This window comes from Anolis carolinensis, chromosome 1 (genome assembly GCF_035594765.1).
Source record: "Anolis carolinensis isolate JA03-04 chromosome 1, rAnoCar3.1.pri, whole genome shotgun sequence".
In the NCBI taxonomy this organism is placed as follows: Eukaryota; Metazoa; Chordata; class Lepidosauria; order Squamata; family Dactyloidae; genus Anolis; species Anolis carolinensis.
In genome coordinates, this window is record NC_085841.1 from 233026159 (window position 1) to 233040286 (window position 14128).

The following is a 14128-nucleotide window of genomic DNA, read 5'->3' on the forward strand; positions in this document are numbered from 1 at the left end:
ACAGAAGAAAAATAAAAGTAAAACATAAGAAAATGAGACTGGAAATTCAAGATTAAGTTTTCTAGTAGCTGTAGCCCTTGAGAAAAATAAATAAATGGGAACTATACTTTTTTTTTTGAGGAGTTCATTTCTGGCCAAAACTCAGACCTAACTGCCCTATGCATTTGTCTCCTTTCTCATGATGGCTGAAGGACTTTCTTCCTTTACCAACTGATAAAAACACAGAAAAGATTTCTGCTGAAGAAAAAGAAGTTAGAAGATTTTTCTTCCCAGACCATTCTTCCTCTTGAAGGTTATTTTTTTAATCCAGTAAATGAAAATTCTGCTATTTGACACCAAATAAAGGGTTTTTGTATGTGTGCCAGTGAAACCATGTTTCAATAGTTTCATTTGTTGTCAATGAGCCATGCTGTAAGTTTTTCTGGTATAAATTGGAGTTAACTGTAGAAGCTCCTGTTGAATTACAACACTGTTGAATGACTGTAAGGAAGATTAGGAGAGGCCATTTCTTGGAAACCGTGTAATAAGAGAAATCTCAGTGACATTTTTCATATTCTTTGTCTAACCAGTAAAAATGATATACTTTTTGACTAACCAATCCCATTCTGCCCCACACCCCAAACAATATTATGTAATAAACAGCAGGATATGTCTAGGCTTACTAAATATTGCTTTCTACTTCAGTGGACCTGCAAAATTTTCAGCAAGATTAATAAAAGATCTGATCCTTTCCTTTAAGGTAATATAGGGAGCTATATATCATGGGAAGTTATATGCTGAACTTAGAAACTCAAACTACTTCTAATAAACTTTCTAATATTGATTTTCCTTCCCTACTTGCAACCAAACCTAAAGGCAGATAGATAGCAATGTGAATACCCCACAGATAATTTTTTGGAAAGCTTAGCGTTTACAACTGGTAAATTTAAGCACGTACTCCAGATTCAATCATGCAGAAGTAATATCCAGCCTAATATAACCATGAGCATAATTGCTCATTCCTGACAGTGATAGATGTCCACAAGTAATATATTTTTCTTTTTCTCTCTGTGTTAATTACCATTGGAAATAGAAGCCATTACTGAGTTAAAATTAGTTCTTCAATAACTCTGTTTATTCTTGAAGGAAACAATGTGTAATTTTAGCAAATTGTATTCCTCTAAAAGTGGTTGTTTTATACAGAAAATGATGCTATCAGAGAAAAATGACAATGTTTGAATGTTGCACAGCACAAGTCCTGAGCTTCAACAGTCCAGGACCTTTCTCCTCAGGGTTTCTTGATATCCAAGAAACATATTTTCGATCATTTTTTTCAATTATTGTTGAACATTCTTTCCATTTCTAATATGACCCTGCTTTCTGGTGTATTCAGGCATAAAATGATTGTTAACTGTCCAAATTGGTCTTCAAAAGCTGAACATCAGATTCAATCTTTATTGCATTTAGCCAAAGGGCATTTCAGTCCTAGCCACTTTAGGCTATGAAATTATCAGCTTCCTTTAATGTGAAAAAATGAAGCAGAAAATCTACATTAAAATCAACATTTGAGCTGTAGTTTGCATATATACTCTGTGACCAAAAAGATCACAACAAAATATATAACTTTACTTACCTTAAAACTAAATAAGAGAAAATGTGAATGGAAGTCAAATATATGAAAATGTTAGTGTACATGGCAATATTGTTAAGACTGTATTTAGAAAAATTTATAGTTTAAACCATTTTGCAATCAAAAATCAGTTATAAATGATATAATTTCTTACCTCAGCACAGCATTTTTTCCATCACTTCTTGTACACCTCACTTGCCTTGTTTGATACCCAATTTCTATATCCAGGGGCTTGGAATTGTAATGAGACCGAAACTTGTGGAAATGGTGCAGATCCTCAACCACTTGAAGTTTGAAACTGCTTCTTTCTGTAGAATCTGAGCTGAAATCCAACATAGTTCTCCCAATCATATTCATTTCTTTGAGGTGTAGCAGCCGGCATTTACTCCATGGTCCCACTTTGAGACTGTAGGTATACTTTTCTTCCCCATGAAAGCAAGAGATTGGAACATTGCAAACCCTTGATTCAGTAAGATTTGGACATTTGGTTCCACCGTAGAGTGGAGGAGCTATAACAGAACGGGTTCTATGCTGTAAACTCTTTCCACAATGCCTGTTACATACGGACCAAGAAGAAAATTCTGATACTACACAATCCCTTGGGCAAGGTATTAAGCAAGCTTGTTCCATGGGTGGCTGGGGACTAAAATATTCACAGATGTCATTTGCAACGACTGTTCTATTCATTTTTTGTATGCACTGTACACGCCTATGCTGTAATCCATGCTGTGCAGTTACACACTCTGAAGTCCTTGGCTTTACTTCGCCATGGGCAAAAGGAACTAGAACACATATGTACCATTCTGAAACTTCCCACTCAAAGAGTTCAAGATGCCAGTCGCATATTTTAAAACAGCTTCTCTGGCTTTCAGGTCTGTCCGTCAGTTCGCAATTTGAATGGTGCGTTGTCCAGCCTTCTGAATGAACACACCAGACCACTCGGCTCTGGACACCCCCTGAACCACAGTCACCTATGCAATGTCCCCAGTGACCTAAAAGAAAAGGAAATGAGATCGTCAGAAAATTGTCAAATATTGTGCCAATACAAAAAAAAATAGATTTCTTGCAAAAGCAATTTTATCCTGGTTCACAAACCCTATTTTCATTTTTATACTTTATCATTAAGACAGCAAGGAATAGAAACACAGAACCCACTGCCAATTAAAATGTACAACTAGGAACTGTGATTTCTATTCAGCAAGATATGACCCATTCAGATTCCTTCTATTTCACTATTTCCTTACACTTCTATGTGCATAAGCATACATACCACTTTGAAAAAAATTCAGGCTAAAAATCACAACATACATACAAACATACATACTTTTACCATGATGCTCATTTAGCACTGATACATTTTCTCTCTACCATTTTACACCAAGCAACCTATTAAACAAAAATATAAGACATACATTTTAGTTTAGTAAGTGCTTAAGAACAAATGTAACCTAAACTTTGGCAATGAAAAGGGGATATGGCAGTTATGCCTAATGCTGACCAGCTCTCATTTATATTTGTACAAATGGCAAACCTTAAGTAGCCAGGCCATTCACCTTTGCTGAATAATACTGTCTTGTCTTAAAGATTTTGCAGCTCTTTTATGGAAGATAGGTCAAATTCATTAACAGCCAGGGCAAGAAGTGCAGCCGAATAGATAGAAGTATGCAACTAGAGAACAAGATGTGAAAATAAAAAGAAAGGTTTTGTGATTCGGGATTAGGACTAGGATTGTTTGTAATTTACAGTTTAGTTTTATAAAGGAGAGCCTAGTGGGAATAAATCTTAAATTGCTTTGCCTACATAATAATAATAATAATAATAATAATGATAATAATAATAATAGTTTTATTTTTATATCCCGCCACCATCTCACTGAAGGGACTTGAGGCAACTTACAAGTGGGACCAAGCTCAGTACAAACTTTAAAACTAAAACCACATTTAAAACATAATACACATATAACAATCTCATTAAACAGTTAAAACCACAGAATATAAAAACAACCATTAAAATGAATCAAAACCAACATCAAATAACCAGAACGAGGAAAAAGGTGGGCAAGATAAAAAATTGTAGAGCTCTGGGCTTGGGCATATACTTAACCAAAAGGTATATGAAGACACATACAGTACAATCCCTGTATTGACAGGAGATCCATTCCTGAATTTATCATGGAAACAGTAACAGCAACCTCTTAAAATTAATAACATTGGACAGAAGTTACCATAGTGTCGCCATGGAAGACTTAGAAAATTCATAAGAGTAGTATGCGCTCTAGAAATTTCCTGGGTCCTCCAGAGCAACTCTGTTAACCTCTGACAGAAGCATACCACAGTATCACCTGAGGGACCCAGAAAATTCCTTGAGATTACATATTTTATTAGATGAAGATAGATGAAACCATGGGTACCTTTCCCATGGGTAAGGGAGTTACACTGTAATGGACCTCCCATTAACATATAATCCAAACCAAAGAACACTGGTTAGGAAATTAGTGAAAACTGTTATGCTCAGGCATAGTATACTAATTTGCATCATTTCAAAACTATAACACTACAAACTTAAAACAATATTACAGACTTCAAAGTTCTGTCCACCTTTCTCTCCAATTTCACTTTACGTAAAATTCAGTAACAAACTACCTATTGAGCAGAAAATGTTTGCACACCAAATATAAGGAACTGCTGGACATCATAGCTTTACATTATAGCTTTAATTTCCATGATATTTCACACAGAGGCAAAACATATAGTGTGATAAATATATTTCTGAAAATCCCTAGTCCCCCTACCAACACAAACTCAGAAAAAATTTAATGTCCCTAGTGTCCTTGGGGTTTTTAATAAATCAATTTAAGTCTTCAAAGAATATCTGAATTGGAAGGGCTCTTGATGCCAGATTGACCAAAAGTTGAGATACTCACAAACTAAGTAAAGAGCTATTCTAATAATGCCAGGCTGTAGTTCTATGCTCTGTAACCAGGAATACATCCACTCACTGCAAGATCATTTAATTCTGAGCAGACATGAAGAGGAATGAACAGGTCTTATTAGAAGCGTAGAGCCTCATGCAAAGAAGATTGTGTAAGGATAGGATAATCACCCTTCATCATATATTCCTACTGCTTTCAATGTATTAGAATACAAGCTCTTCTTCAACAGATTTCCCCTGTCCATCTAGACCAGTGGTTCTCAACCTGGGGTCCCCAGATGTTTTTGGTCTACAACTCCCAGAAATCCCAGCCAGATTACCAGCTGTTATGTTTTATAGGAGTTGAAGGCCAAGACATCTGGGAACCCCAGGTTGAGAACCATTGATCTAGACTCGACAGTTAAAAGTCCCAAAACAATAATCAAGGTTCTAAATCATCAAGGGAAACAATACAAGCACCTTTGGTTTCCCTCCAATGTGTGGAAAGAGTATGGCCAGGAATAGAGATATAGCAGAGAACAGTATCAACTAACATGCCCCTACTCTTCACATGAATAATTGTAATGGTATGAAGGTTTAAAAACCTGAAAAGGATTCATATTCAAACAAGGTGACATCTTACTTACGTGGCAGGAATCATTCCCCTCCCAAGAACCTGATGAATTGCTCTTAGTTTTATATTAAGGGCATCTGAACTGAACTATGATTTTGGATACAATGATATGAATTACAAAAAGGTAGCTCTAGTAATGGTTTGCTTTTGTACTTCAGAATACAAAAAATGCAATTATCCTTTCTTAGAGGCTTTCACAGATTAATCAGCTTTTCTCTCATAGTCTTCATATATACTTTCTAGCATCTTCAATTATAAGCAGGCAAATGGCAAATATATACAAAACTTATTTGAAAGCAGAAAATAGCCTAAAGAAATAAGAAAATTCAATATCAATTTACACAAAAAATGGGGTTTTAAAGTGTACAATGAACTGGAAAAATGTAAAGCAATAGTTGCTATGAAAACTGAATTCTTAGAGAGATTAGAAAATCCCTCTTTAAACAGAAATAATGTACAAAACAGCATTAAGTGAATTATAATATATTTAAATCATCAGAAGAAGAACCTATAGCACCCACCGATTACAATTATTTGTTTGTTTTCTTGGAAGCTCTGTAGAAATTAAGAGCTGATTAGCTCAGGGATCAATACTGCTCCACAGACCATCATATTGAGTAGTGGACTGCAATGATCCAAAAATGACAGTAAACCTTGCAAGATGCTTTACAGAGACATGGAAGTGAAATGTGTAGATTCATGGACCCTTTCAGCTGTCCGCTGCCCTTATAAACATACATAGCACAGGACTTGATACATTCTTCATTTTTTTGTCTAAATCAGATTCTCAGACATCCCTCAAACTTTTAAATTTCATTTATTTTAAATGAATAATCAAGTAGATATGAGCATTTCACCCAGCTGCCATGTATTCACAGGAGTCACTTCACTATGTCAACATTAAAGATGCAGACAGACTTAGCAAGACAGAGTTGGTAAAAAGCCAGACTAGGGAGCATTAGGGAACTTGTTTGAAGGAGCAGAACATGTCTTACAGATTCGTTTCTTGACATTTCACTTTGATAGATTAAGAATATTACAGACTGAATCTCAATAACTTAATAATGGAAAATAAATGACTAAAAAAACAGATTCTTCCATATCTTTGACAGTAATAGGCAGGGTGCATTTATTTTCCATAGATTGTATCAAACAATTTACTTATGAGATGTTGATCTCACGTTAGTGAAAGACAACAGAGAAAGAAAAATGGAAATTCATCTTTTAAGTACACACATTATCATAAGATACACAGTCTCAGTAAAATAATAAAAATTCTAGAAATGTATTTAATACATGAAGAAAATGTGGTATGTTTTTGTATTTCCTTTTATGTGTTCAAGTATTACTGAACTTTATGACCCCCCCTTACATTTTATGACCCCCTCCCTATATTATCAGGCTAAGCAAATTTTTATTGAAACACATTTAATAAACTCTCTAGAATCACTTCAACATTTTTTTGACTTTATTTCCCTCTATTTTGAAATTATCAACAGTATCCAGTGTTGATCATTCAGTAAAGCATTAACTTGAAGTGACTGCCTTGACCTTGAAGGAGCTGGGGGGTGACAACAGCCAACAGGGAACTCTGACGTGGGCTGGTCCATGAGGTCATGAAGAGTCGGAAGCGACTGAACGAATAAACAACAACAGTAAAGAATTACAGCTGTAGTTGAAACCAAGCTTTTTCTCCAAGATCGTTTGTTGTTACCTACCAGAGCCAACTTTGACTAATGTCAATCCTATGAAAGAGAGACTTATATGGCTTTCTTGATTGAGTCAATAACATCTATAACATGGTCTTCCTGTTTTCCTATTACCTTTTTCTTCATCATCTTTCTAGTGAGTCATGTGTTCTCAAAGTACAAAGGTATCACAGGGTTGTTGTGTGTCTTGCGGGCTGTGTGGCCATGTTCCAGAAGCATTCTCTCCTGACGTTTCGCCCACATCTATGGCAGGCATCCTCAGAGGTTGTGAGGTATCACTTTCATCATCTTGGCTTCTAAGGAAAATTCAGGCTTAATTTACTGTAGGATCCATTTATTTGTCTTTTGTCATAAAGACAAGACCCCATTTCCAAATGGTCAAAGTCTAAAACACAGAATCCAGAGCCAACAACAGCAGGAAATAATACCAGGGAAACCAACAGTTCGTTCCAAAATCGAAAACCAATTCCAAAAATTCGAATGACAGAGTCCAAGAGATAGTCCATAGTTTACAAAACCAAAGATCACCAAAAGCCCAAGGTCACAGCTCCAACACTGAACTTACTGTCAGCAAGAAGGTACCACTCTTGAGCACCTTTTATGGTAGTTTCTCAGGAGTTGCCTATTGATAGCTCATTTATTTGCAATGCTGGAGGACGTTAAAAGTTGAGTCTTCTCCCTTTGCAAGTCTAAAAGAGCTGGAACACGTAATCTTTCATCTGCCTGCTCAGATGAATTTGCTTGTACTATTATGGTAGCTTCCTCCATAGGCTTTTCTTCCAAGCTTGGATGAGGAAGCAGCTGGGCACTGCTGGGCTCTAGCTCAGACATTGGCTCTTCAAGCAGCACTTCCTCATGCTCACTATCAGAGCTAACTAAAACATCTTTGTAGTAGTCCATGATATCTGTAGAACTTTTCACCAGCACCACATTTCAAATAAGTAGTTTTTCCTCCTTTCAGCTTTTTTCACTGTCTAACCTGCTCAATCATGCATAGAAATTAGAAATATAATCCTCACTTCAGTCTTCAATGAAATATTTTTATATTTCAGAATCTGACTTTCCCAAATCCCAGTCTTTTGATTTCTTAATAGCAGCTGTCAGTATGATTAATAATTGAACCCCTAGTCCAATGTCTTCATCGTCTGCTTTAAAATCACTGTGAAACAATTTTAACATAATTCCTGCTGAGTTCAATTTTTCAGCTGTTTTAGACTTAAATAAGCATCCTGATTTCAAAACTGCAATTATTTTTCTTCTATCATGTCAGGATTTTTCTCTACAACTTAGCTTAATGCAACCACACTAGGCTATCTCTTAAGATTCTGTTAGACGTGCCAGTGCGTTAATCTATGATGTCTTATTGCTCCACCAAATTTCAACTTCTGTAACTTAAAAAGTGTAGAAAGTCTCCAAAATTTCTTCAATGAATAGTTCTTAGAAAATAGCAAATAATTGCACCCTTGAAAAGTCTGTACTGAGCCGAGAGGAATGCAAATCTGTTTACACATATTATTAGAAATCAAAGGAAACAATGGAATCAAAAAGTCATCACTATCAACCCACACAAAGCTACCCACCCCAAGAGATAATGCCAATTATTTTTTGAGTCTGCTTCCTGCCTTATCCAAAAAGCCACATAAATCAACAAACAGAATGAAACAATCAATTTCTCATTTTTTGCTCTAATTTAGACCTTTGACAAAAAGTACAAACTTTAATGCAGTATATCTGAATGATCCTAATGAAAACGCATCAGTGTAGGCTTTATAAAGAGTGACTGCATTGTATCCCAATATTGTTTTAAACTTAGTTCAATGTTTAAAATCCATCTCTCTGTCTGTCTGTCTGTCTTTAGTAGTGTTATACTACAACTAAAATTTCTATTCTTTTCCCATATAGGATATCATTCTTAATGTGTCAGAAGCTACTAGAGAACATACTGCAAGTCACTTCTGGTGTGAGAGAATTGACCGTCTACAGAGACATTGCTCAGGGGATGCCCGGATGTGTTACCATCCTGCTAGGAGGCTTCCCTCATGTCCCCACAAGCAAGAGCTGACAGAAGGGAGCTCACCCCATCTCATGGAATCAAACCAGCAATCTTCAGGTCAGTAACCCAACCTTCAGGTTAGCAGTCTAGGTGGCACATCAGTTAACACTTGAGTCCAAAGCTAATCAAAGTGAAGTTTTCTTAACAGGCCCCATCTACAATGACCAGTGACCACATAATGCAATTTGATACTTCACTAGATGGTCCATGTAGACTCAGTGCATCATATGAGTGAGTCTGCACTGCATTATACCCGTCTACACTTGCCATATAATGCAGTTTCAAACTTCATTATATGACAGTGTAGCTGGGTCCACAGTATCCTTTGCTCAAGTCTTCTTCTGTTCTTTCCTTCAATGCATCTAACTGGTCTATAGGAAAGAAAACTCCATACCAGAGGTTAACTCTGATGTGATCATTTCTTGTACCAAGTTCCATGCCATAATCACAGCTGTGGCTTACCTAATTATTAATTTATATAGGGCATTACTATCCTACCTTTCAATAAAACAGATTTGAAGTCTGGTTTTCAATTTAGTATCAGTTCAGAAAGGAGAGAAACCACCCTTTTAAGATCCCTAACACTCTCTGTCCAGCACACATATGGAAAAGAGAAATGAGACCAACAAGACAGAGTGGCAAAAAATTACTAGTTCACAAGGGGGCGGAGGGTGACAGCATATTGCTGAAATCGAACAACCTAGGCCTTTGCTGAGGAATTAACAAGACAAGTTTGTTGTGTTTAGTGCGAGAAAACTGTCATAGACAGAACGCCACCAGATAAAGTTCAACACAGTTTATTAAAGTTACAGAACTAAAAAGTGCCCGTATGAACAAAGGGCTAGGCAAACACTTGCCTTCAGTGTAAAAGATACACAAAAAAGACTCCGCTGGTACAAAAAGTGGTTCAAAAGATAAACCGGATTAAACAGGAGTTTAATCCGGGTTTAACAGAAAATGCTTACTTCAGCCCGGCAATTTAAACAAACAAAAGTAGATAAACAAGGATTTAAAGGAACATAAATAGCTGGCAGCAGATTCCTCTCTGCTACTCGAAAGCTGCAAATGAGTAACTAAGGTTGTTACTCCTCCGTGCAACAAACGGAATCCGGATCCAGGCACTTCAATCAGAGTAGCAACGGTCAGCAGGGTCCCAGTCCGGTCCGAGGTCGAAAGCCAGGTACAGATGTCTTTGGTTCACCAATTCCACCGAAAGCCACAGAAGGGGTAGTCCAAGGTCGTAGTCAGTCAGTCAGTCCAGCGTCAATCCAGAATAGGCAATTAATGTCCGTCAAGAAGACGACGGAGGTCCAAGCTAATAAGATTAAACACAGGTTGCACAACAAAAGCCCACACAGTTCCTCCCGCCGTCTATGCCCAGTGTCCTTGGTAACTTACGTATTCAGCAAACGAATCACACCCGTCTTCAGGAAATTCCCAACAAGAGCCCAAGCGTTCGTCCAGATTACCTTGCCCAACGCAATTAGCCCTGGATTCTAAACCCCATTTTATGCCAGTTTACAACTCCTCATCGCTGTCAGCTGTTACCCTAATTCCAGGTGCCTCATCATCATCATCCTCATCAGAGCTAACACACCTTTGACTACGCCCCACAGCATCCCCAGCTGTGGATCCCGTTCCATCCCTCCAACTCGTCCACGGGTCCGATCCTGCAACCCGCCAGTCGCCTCCCACACTAGCATTGCCGGTGACACCCAAATCCTCCCTCACACGAGTCCATTCCATGTCATCCTCCTCTGAGCTAACCACCTCTTCCTCCATTCCCTCGGTAAAACCCTCAAAGGAGTCTTCGTCTGTTGGTTCTGCAAATAAGTCCCGCAGCCGTTTCCTTTCTCGCTCCTCAAGAGAGTCTGACTCTCGAGGAGTCTTACGACCACGTCTCCCAGTATCGGAGCCATAAGGCTCAACCATAACAAAAACAATCCGTCCCTCTACAGCACCAAACTTAAAGTCCAACTGCAGTACCTTTGAAGATAAAATGACCCAGGGTCACAGTAGGTTTGTGCAAAAAGAAAAAATTATTTACTCTTTACAACATAGTAGAAAATAAACAGCTTTATCCAGATGTACCAGAAAATATAGTCCTTCAGTATTCAAAATAAAATATAGCTTAATTCAGCGACTTACTTACAAAACAAATGGTCCTTTCCAAAGAACATTGTATCAACAATCTGCAGGAGAAAATTATCAGAGCTCAACACCCTCAACAACGTATGTAAAGAGCTTCAAATTGTATACTCAAACCTCTGTAGTTATACCCTGTTGATTGCAGCAAGAGAAGTCACTTGCATTTATTAACCCATGCAACACACCTGCACATGGACCCTTTCTTTCTTTACACATAAATCTACCTTAACCTTGGTGTTGATCCTTGCAAAAACTCACCCAGTTTTCTGTATACCTTAACAAAGTTGAAACTGTAAGAGGATGATCAGAGTTACATCCCTTATTCACAGTTTAGTACGGCTGTGCTACATATAAAGAGAATGGCACGTTAAGAATGGAAGTTTCACAATCACAGGGGTCAACGTGAAAATACACTTTAGGGATAATTGATTATGCTGAAAAGTAATTTGAAGGTCTGACCAACTCTGAACTGTACTAATGGACTCTCTCTCCAGAGAGATTACTTGCCTCCTTTTCTCTTGTTCTGCTTTTGGTTTTGTTCAACACAGCAATAGAACCACTGAATGCTGAAACACATGCATTTTAAAAACCTACTTCAAGCCTGTTGCCAAAAATGAAATGGCACAGAACTAATGGATTTTTTTTAATACAGACATAATACCAATAGACCATCCTATGATTGTTAGGGTAACTTTACATTTTTTTATTTATAAATTGGAGTCCCTGATGAGGCTGCAGGTTAAACCGCTGAGCTGCTGAACTTGCTGACTGAAAAGTCAGTGGTTCAAATCGGGGGGGGGGGGGGGGGGGGAGAGGAAGTGAGCTCCTACTATTAGCTTCTGCCAACCTACCAGTTCAAAAACATGCAAATGAGAGTAGATCAATAGGTACCGCTCTGGCAGGAAGTTAATGGCACGCCATATAATCATGCCAGCCACATAACCTTGGAAGTGTCTACGGACAATGCCAGCTCTTTGGCTTAGAAATGGAGATGAGCACCAACCCCCAAAATTGGACATAACTAGACTTAATGTCAGGGGAAATCTTTACCCCCACCCTCTCTCATATATATATAAACTAAATCATTTTCAATGTGCTATAATTGATATTTTTGCATTGAAATATTACTTTTCCACACAAATAATTCAGTGTCCTGTTTCTTTTCTGTGCAAAGGAAGTACAGGAAACTTTATGTAAAATAATCCCAAATGGGAAATATCGCTCAAAAAGCACATGTGGCTTTCAAAAGTTTTTTTAATGCAGGAAGGAAATTATTGAAATTAATGATTCTTACCTTTGAGATGAAACTTGGTAAAGAATTATATCACATTTTCCATAGGATTAGCACCTTTCACTATAAATTAGAGATGTAATTCTTCAAATAAGCTTCTTCTCAAAGGAAGCAATTATTTGCATTGCAAGAAAGTCTTCAAAAATCACACACTTTTTGTATGCTATTCACATTTTTGAACTTATTACGAGCAAAATTCACATGGTGCTTTTGCAAAAGAAAGCACAATGTCATGCCTAAAAAATTGCATGTACTGTGCAGAAAATGGTTTTTACACACATCATCCACCTGTGAAATTTGGTCAAATACATCTTCAATATATTTTATACAGCATTTCATTTTTTTAGCTTTTAATATGATTTTAATCAGTTTTTATGCATTTTAACTTTGAATTTTAAAAAATCATTGGTATTTAATTCTGTTTTAATGTTTTTGCATATTTGTAGATTTTAAATTGTATTGAAATGCCTTTAATGTTAACTGCATTGATATTCCTTTGTGAAGGAAAATGTGGGGTATAAATAAACATAACAACAACAACAACAAGAACTATAATCCAAAGCATACAATATTTCTACACAAAATGATTACCATATTTTAAGTGAATAAAATGTTGGTCTCTTCACAAAACTACCGCACCCGAATTTTGTGTAGCATACATCCTGAACTGCAAGGATTCATATCAGAATTTTTCAAATACTTTTAAATATTCTTTCCATTATTACCATGAAAAATTTTCAAATTTGTATTATAGTGGACTTTCCGTTAACGAGAACTCAAACAACTGAAACTCTCACGCAACTGGCAAAATTAAAAAAGCAATACGGCATTCACAAAGCTGCTATTATAACGTAGTAAAACTGTGTTTTATTAAGTTAGGTTTGTCTATATTTAATTTGCTTTTAATTACTATATTTCAATATTAAGACCAAGTCAATATAGAGCTTATGGATTGATTTAGTATTAGTTAGGCCTATATTTAATAGAAACTGTCAAGCAACCAGAAGCATTCAGCTTTTCGCCTTCGTCTCGTGCTATGAATTTAAACGTTCTGTCAAGGGTGGCCTCTTCTTGCCTCTTCTGGTTCAAATGGAAAGCAGAACAGAGCTGAATGATGTGTCAATTAGCCATTCCAAGGGTGCATGTACACCAGTGGTTCCCAATCTTTGGGCTTCCAGGTGTTTTGGACTTCAGCTCCCACAGTTCCTAACAGCTGGTAAGCTAGTTGGAATTTCTGGGAGTTGAAGTCCAAAACACGTGGAGGCTCAAAGGTTGGGAACATATTTCTACAGTGATCAACACTATAGAAATATACTGCACTGCAGTTTGACACCACTTTAACTACCATGGCTCAATGCTATGGAATGATGCGAGTTGTAGTTTGGTGAGGCACCAGAGCTGATTGGTAAAGAAGGATAAAGCTTCAAGTCCTATGACTCCATTGAAGTTCAAGTGGTGTCAAACTGCATTCATTCTATAGTGTAGATCAGTGGTTCTCAACCTGTGAGTCCCCAGGTGTTTTGGCCTACAACTCCAGAAATCCCAACCAGTTTAGGATTTCTGGGAGTTGAAGGCCAAAACATCTGGGGCCGGGCTGTGGCACAGCTGGCTAGTAACCAGCTGCTATAAATCACTACTGACCGAGAGGTCATGAGTTCGAAGCCCGGGTCGGGTTAAGCCTCCGACCATAAAAAAAAAAATAGCCCCGGCTTGCTGTTGACCTAGCAGCCCCGAAAGACAGTTGCATCTGTCAATTAGGGAAAATTTAGGGACG

At 37.4% G+C, this 14128-nt stretch overlaps 1 protein-coding gene across 1 annotated transcript in view; it reads right to left on the bottom strand.

The window, feature by feature from the left end:
- thsd7b (thrombospondin type 1 domain containing 7B) overlaps positions 1-14128 on the bottom strand; it is a 629413-nt gene that overhangs the window by 360572 nt on the left and 254713 nt on the right. The window contains exon 3 of the mRNA XM_062966810.1: positions 1764-2601. Within this exon, the coding sequence (XP_062822880.1) occupies positions 1764-2601 (838 nt within the window). The remainder of the gene's footprint in view (positions 1-1763; positions 2602-14128) is intronic.